At 39.7% G+C, this 7,500-nt stretch overlaps 1 protein-coding gene across 1 annotated transcript in view; it reads left to right on the plus strand.

Moving 5' to 3' along the window:
- The first annotated feature begins 4,192 nt into the window (after nt 1–4,192).
- The window catches only part of LOC137967289 (uncharacterized), a 6,894-nt gene continuing 3,586 nt past the window's right edge, over nt 4,193–7,500 (plus strand). The window contains exons 1-3 of the mRNA XM_068813808.1: nt 4,193–4,881; nt 5,099–5,349; nt 6,561–7,358. Of these exons, the coding sequence (XP_068669909.1) occupies nt 4,491–4,881; nt 5,099–5,349; nt 6,561–7,358 (1,440 nt within the window). The 5' untranslated portion in view covers nt 4,193–4,490. The remainder of the gene's footprint in view (nt 4,882–5,098; nt 5,350–6,560; nt 7,359–7,500) is intronic.

Here is a 7,500-nt window from a genome sequence, read left to right on the forward strand (position 1 = left end):
TGTAAATTCTCCTCACAATTTCCATGAAATGTCAGTCAAACACGTACTGAGAATGAAGATAATTACCAGCTTAAAATATGTGATCTTGATATAACACCAAATTTACCATGACTACCCCAACAAAGAAACCTATCGTATTCGTTAGGAGAATGAACGATTGGATCTTGGGAAATGAAAGGATTAATTTAAGTCCATTAGGTCCAAGTTATGCGGTAAGAAGCACTCACCTGTGACTGCCTGTTTCTGACTACTTGACTTTTCTGTTTTCTTCCTTTGCGTAAAACAGAACCAATAGTGCTCAAACCTTTTTCTTTATTAAGGTGTGTCTACATGACTGGTAGCTGGTCAAGGTTTCGAAATTACTAATATAAATGACCGGTAGTCCGGTTATTTTTCAAATGGAAGAAAAATCCGACTCGATTCGAACCCGTTCAAGCCTGAATTTTTCAGGCTTTCCTTTCTTTACTGCTCAAGTTACGTTAATATATTAATAATTACTATGATCACCATCTTAACTTGATTCATTTTTCCGCAGTTCAAGTATATATCATGGCTTTCATGTGTATTAACGTTCGCCAAATATTCTTGTAAAATTTTCTCGTCGTAGCCAGGCTAGAAAAGGTTATTAGCATTAAAACACAAGAGTGTTTTGTTTGGCCGCCATTCTGAAAGAGGCCTACACTGCTTGGCTTTGGCCGATCACAGTGCTTGTTAAAAGAACACTTCAAAAAGGGATAGTACCGATTATGGTGGTTGATTCCGTATTGATAGCCGAGAAGACCCTGGAGGGGAGGGTTTTGTATCACTAATAAAAGACCTATTAACCTCAACAAACAAAACTTTTTACAGAGGGAATTTCAAACATGCTTATGCCCGCAAATACGGACGAACAGTGTTTGACGGATGATCGGATTGAAGGACAAAAATGAACGATGTTGATGTCCCCAAATTTCTCAGGGTCAGGGAGTCATAAATATAAGAACCAACAATTCCCCTCCCCCCCCCCCCCCCCACTTCAAGAGTTGAAATTTGTTTCGCCTGAAGTCCCAATGAAGTTGAAGGGTGCAAACTGCAGGTTGCAGATCATTGTTTCACCACAGCTGAAACAAGCCAAATCTTTACTAATGCTAACATTAGGCCTAAACACTATGCTTTAAAAATTTTTTTAAGCCTAAGGTTAGCATTTTTGTGAAGGTTTACATGTAGGTTGTTTCAGTGATGACCTGCAACCCTAACTTGCACTTTACACCCTCTGCCATGAAGTTCCCGTATCCTCCACATTCGCCTAGGGATCTTCTCTTGGGAACGCTGATGACAAGTGGATAAACCAGAATGCTGTAAATGCTATTAACCGGGCGAGGTATTTGTAGGAGTGGAAACACTGAGTTTTCATTGGCATACCGAGAAACGCGTGCATGGACTTAGAACTCGAACCTGGGAATAATGATTGACCCGTCACCTAACCACTTGACTACCACACCAAAAGCTGCTCAGGGACAATATCTTAGACACTATTTGATAATGCTGAATTAGTATCACCCAACTATTGGACTAATGCAAATCCTACATTTTAATTGGCTACGCTACTAGAGGACTATTAGTAATAGTCCTCGAGTAGCGAAAAGCGTGACGCCTTCTTTCGTTTTATTCCCAAATAAATATTCCTTCAACTTGCATTTGCTAACTTTATTGTTGCCCTCAAGGGCCACGGGTCAACAGTCCATTTGGCCTCGCCTCATGGGCTATTTTGACCCGTAGCCCTTGCGGACTACGGGTTCAATTGTTAATTATCACTCGGCAACAATACTAAACACTACAAAAGGTAGGCTATATTACCAAACTTCATGACAAAGCTAAACATTTTAAAATCAAAGCTTATGCCTAATTAATTTAGCTTAGGCCTAATTACTCTTCAGCGATGATGTTCTATGCGAGACTTAAATAAAATGTTTTTTGAATGTGCGGTGTCTTATCTTCAGTGGTGAGGTGAAAAGAAGCGGTACTGACAGTGTATAGAGTTGAAACTCCAGGTTCAAATCCAATCCACGGATGTGATTTTTATTTTCCTTATTTTCTCTGCTACCACAAGTCCTAAATTGACGATGATTGTAAATTCAAAGCTTGGCAAATTAGGAATTAATGATAATCGTTAATTTGGAGAAGACCTAAGTAAGTTGTCCATGGAGGAGCTGGGGACCTTGTAACTAGCTCACACGGTTGAATGGCATTATTTTTTACGCGCTTCCCTGGGTCGAACATTGTAATTTGAAGAAGGCGCCATTTTTTGACTCGCTCAAAGTCAATTTCCATAAAAAAAATTTCAAATCCTCACTGTAAACAAAATGCTGCATGTAAGATAGTGATGGAAAGGGCCTTTTGGGAAACATGGAAGGGGAGAGAATCCTCAAGTCACTTCTGAACGGAGAAATAGATGGTCTTCATGAAGACACTAAGGTATAAGATTAGCATTAATTTTTTTGCTCGTGTATCAAAAAGTCTAATTTTATCCTGCTCTTTTTCTGCCCGTAGAATTATCTAGCGCCACTACAGTTTCCCGTGAAAAACAAAAATGGAGTGAAGGGAAACAAAACTTCAGAGGAAACTATCTCCAAATACACTTTATTTTGTACCAAATTTTTACGATGTGCTGTCGAGACCTTGAAAAAAGTGAAGGCAAAGGCTGGTAATCTGTATGAAATCACTGCCTCGTTGAAACTTGGTGCGTTGGACAGGAACCTTTTGAGATAAGGGAAGAAAATTGCATTAAAGCCAGTTTTGACATTTCAAATTTTCCATCTTGACAGTCTTAAGAGTGAGTCCACGAGAGCACCAGGCAGTGCTGCTACATGCCATCTCACCAAATTCCATGAAACTCTGCCAGTTTAAAGGGTCTACCCCAAAACTGAAAACTACAACCTGGTTTGTGTTTTGGTTTTTTCAGGGGGGGAGATAGGCCACCCCCCTGGATTTATCAGCTTTTACCATGGAAATTGCTTCAAATTGGGCAAAATATATGAAGCTCTCAGCACAACTGTATTTGACCTATTGATTTGAGGGTGTACACACATATTGATACATTCTTAGTAAACACAAGGAACAAGTGTCAGTCAGTTTGATTGACAGCTTGTTAATCAACCGAGCCAAATAAGTGAGTGCGTTGTGATACATTTTGAAAAACTCAAATATTTGATGACTTTGAAGTCAAATATCTCCCGTTGCCAGAAAGCCTCAACAGTAATCTTTATGCCCCTTTGTAGTCCATTATTTCGTCTCTTAACAACTTCAAAAATATTTTTGGGCACTCCCGTTTTTTCGGTTCAGATGCCACTTATAAACAGCACATACAACGCGTTTCTTTCAACTTCACTTGTCACACAATTCTGGCAATTCGCGGCCACTCTGGCAGACAAATTCGAAATGTTCGAGCTTCTTGTACGAAAAATTCATCAAGGAGGGTAAGAAATAATAAAAACTCTTGATATTTTGAGAAGACATCGAAGATTCACGTTAAAAAAGAGATGCGTGTCAGCAAAATATCGATGGCAAATTCGCGATATTTCTGTTTCGAGGTTGCTATTTTAGAGATTTGCTTCTCAAAATCAGCTAATTGCTATTGTACTACATGAAACATTCATAATTGCTTCATTTAACTGTTTATTTTCGTAACTGGATTTGCACAGTTTCCCAGCTGGGGAAATTTCAAGGTCACATGTCAAGTACTTGTTGACAAGCAAATTCCAGTGCACAATAACATCGCCTTGTACAGAAAGTAAAAGGAAGAGAAAATCTGCCAACTAGCATATACGGGAAAGCCAGTCGATCTAATAAATTCTTAATTTAAGCTTGCGGGAAAGAAGATTAGAATCGATAGGGTTGTTGTCGCTTAACATCATCGAACATTTCATAACATTCCACGTGCGTAACGCTTAGAGAATGTAGCGTGACCTGATTAACCTCTATTTACATTGCAACAACTTTCTCATCCACTCCGCTAGATAACATCATGAAGTTTGTATTGATGTGTTTTTTCGCATACTTGACCGTAAACTATAAATTTTAACCATATCTCCACCCCTTTCCGGTGTCATTTTGTTTTGTATTGCTGCTTTTGATTGCATCTGTTGTTATTTTTGAAAGCCGGTGAAACTTAAGACTTGATGCCGACAAGTGTTATGATTATATTCCAGACACCGCGGAAACATGCGCAAACGTTTTAGAGAAAAGAAAAAAAAATCAAGCCTGATAAATCTGCTGTTAACTCCTGAAGGGAAACCCATGCCAGTAAAAGATAACCAATTCCAGCCCTACATCATTTAAACTCAGCCTAAAGCCGAGCCCTCTAAGCTGTTAGACCCTGAAATTAAAATCACATAACCGCCAATCAAAGAATTCACACTTCCGGCAAAAGTAATCACTCTCTCACTTCGGCAACCGCATTGATCGCATTCCGTCGGTCATTTCAAGTACGCATTCAAATTGTGAGATTTGCGATGGCTCAGTTATCGTGTTCATTTACCAGCCTCTGTGGAAACAAATGTGATATTTCTTCGCGCTGGCCAGGACGGCAGCAACTTGTACCCCTGAGTTCATGCGTAGACAACATAAAAGAACATCTGAGAGACGTCAAAGTATCACAAACGAGCGTTGCATCTGAGAAGGAGCTTATTCTGGCTCGCGTTGGTTTATTTGATGATTCTGACGGCCGCGATTTCACAATATGCCCCAAACATCGAGCAGAACTTGGAGTAAGATTCAGACCTACAACTAAGTGCCAGCATCCCTTACATGGAAATCAGAGGCGAAAAGTTGAGAGGGGGATAACACTCAAGATGGCAAAAGAAATCAAAGCAAAGTGGAACACTGTTGTCCCAGTTGGTGCAGGTATTTTAGATAAAGCTTTGCTATCTATAGATATTAAGAACCTAAGTTTGTAACACTTTTAACAGCCTGGGGCAGTAGGTGCATCCACTACAATGACTGCATTAAAAATAATTCGATTCTGGAAAGCTGACACGAGCTCCAATAATGAAGAATTGGCACACTTACTTTGATTTGATTTGATTTAATTTAGCAATTTATTTTAATATATAATTGCTAGGCATATGCAGAAACTGTAGAGGTGCTCACACGGACAATATGGAAAAAGGCGAACTGGACTCTAATGTTACAACCTTGGCAACAGGATCGTTTGTGCCCTCTGAAACTCCAGTTCCAAGTGGGGAAGAGTCCATGGATCAGACTCCAGGACCATCTGGAGAGCAGGGAACAGAAGAGATGCCTGAGACAGCTGAAGAGGAACTGGTGCTACCGCGTTTGCGCGTGCGATTTCAAGATGATTTTTTAAGTCAGGTAATAAAGACTACAGAAGATTGATCATGTGTTAACTCATTTGAATTTATAACTTTTGGTTTTTAAGATACGGTAGAATTTCAGTTGTTGTCTTCTAACCTTAACCATTGCTGCTATTGTTATCTTTGACTCATTCTTCCTCTTCTTCTTTGAATAATAATAATAATATTATTATTATTATTATTATTATTATTATTATTATTTATTTCAAAATTATCAGTAAAAATACACACACTGAAAAAACCAAATAAAGAACTCTAAAACAAGTATTAGGCTTATAGAGATACAAATAATAGTACTAATTCTAATGATAGCAATAATAGTTATTATTTTTTTTTTTTTAAATTCTCGTTTCCTATAAACATGTGTATTAAAATAAAAAAAAATTAAAAAAATTTAAACAACTCTTAGTATTAATTTGATATTATTATTATTATTATTATTATTATTATTATCTCATCAACGCTTAATGTTCCTGTGTCCCTCTTTAGCGTTGCGATGTAGTCCTGCTTGGGCCTGCCTCTCCCTCGACGTCCATGTGTTGGTTCTCATAACACTAAGCGCTGGGTACTGAGCTCAGAGTGTTTATAACAGTATTACTATTGTTATAATTATGACTATCTTTATTGTTATTATAATTATTATTATCACTGTTACTATAATCTTTATCAGAGGGCTTTCACTCACGTGCTCAGTAACGAAAGAAAACGTTTATATGATAATGGAGCTCAATTCCGGGAGGATTAGTTGAGGACTCATGGTGCCTCCTTTCCTTTGTTTGGGAGTACCAACCTGGCCGCCGTGACGTCACATGAAAACACTGTATAGGTAGAAATCGGCTTAGTGAGCCCATGACTATAGGAGTGAACAACTCCCACACTAAGCCACGCTTTGTCACGGCATTTTTACAGACCGATATATTTTTGGACTACCCTTTCCGCAAAAAAACAAAGGCAGTTCAGGTTCGGTGAAGCTATGACGTCAAGTCAGTTTCTTGTGATTGGTCATCGGGCTCCTGCAATGGGAGCGGGAGCGCAGCGGTCCATTGTCCAAGGAAAATTGGGTTTTCGGACGAAAATTTGTGACTGGAGAATAGCACTGTTGTTCGCTGCTAGTCATGGGCTCCTGGCTTTGCTTATAGTTCGGGCGTAGATTAAGTTGCCTTCATTGTTATTTAAGTAGCCAAAAAGGGTTGTTTTGTTTTGCTGCAGCAAAGCGATCCGAATTCGGACATCTTGTCGTCATCATCCCAAGGGTCATCGGCAGAAGTAGAAACGTCTCGTGAGTGGCAACCCACCCCGCGAGTGGAACATCAGCTGCAATACCTCAACAGTTTCCTGCTAAAATCAACTGATGGCCGGATAAGTCCAGTTAGGTCTCAATGTAAGTCCGATGTTATGACTGTCTCATCGTCAACGCAGCGTTACTACCGAAAAAAAGCCCACCAAGCTGTTGAAACCACTCTAGAGGCTATTGCACCGGGGAATTCATCGTGGTTGCTTCAGCAGGTTTTCACAAAGCACCAAAGCGGACGAGCAATCTCTGCTGCTTCCGAGGAGGAAAGTCTGGTATCTAGACTCGTGACCCTTTACAATGAAGCCAACTCTTGGTACACACAACAGCAGATTCTGTCCCTTTTCGCTAGCGACTACTCTAAGACAGAATTACTACAGCTGGTGCCGGGACTGACCAAGTTCAGGATTGACGAGGCCAGGAAACATGCCTTTAAGACTAAGCCAGGACAACTCGTAGAGCCGCCAACCATCACTAGAACAAGGCTTGATCCCGCTAAGGTTGACCATTTCTTGGACTTTATATCCAGTCCTTCATTTCTACAAGATGTAGCATATGGAACGAAAAAGCTAAAGCTGTCAAATGGAGAGACAATTGAAATCCCAAACGTTGTGAGAACAGTCATCTCCTCCCGCCTCATACAGCTGTATCAGACGTATTGTGTAGAAACGAGCTTTAAACCGTTAGGGAAATCAACGCTCTTCAATATCCTTAAGGTATGTATGGATTCCGAGGCCCCATCTTATTCTGCAGTTTTCATGTGCACATAATTGGATTTCACTCTATAAGTTAAGTTTATGTAACATTAAAGCTAACGTAAACTGCTGGTTTCGTTTTATAGTGTAATTGGCTGTTACC

This window comes from Montipora foliosa, chromosome 8 (genome assembly GCF_036669935.1).
Source record: "Montipora foliosa isolate CH-2021 chromosome 8, ASM3666993v2, whole genome shotgun sequence".
Taxonomy (NCBI): Eukaryota; Metazoa; Cnidaria; class Anthozoa; order Scleractinia; family Acroporidae; genus Montipora; species Montipora foliosa.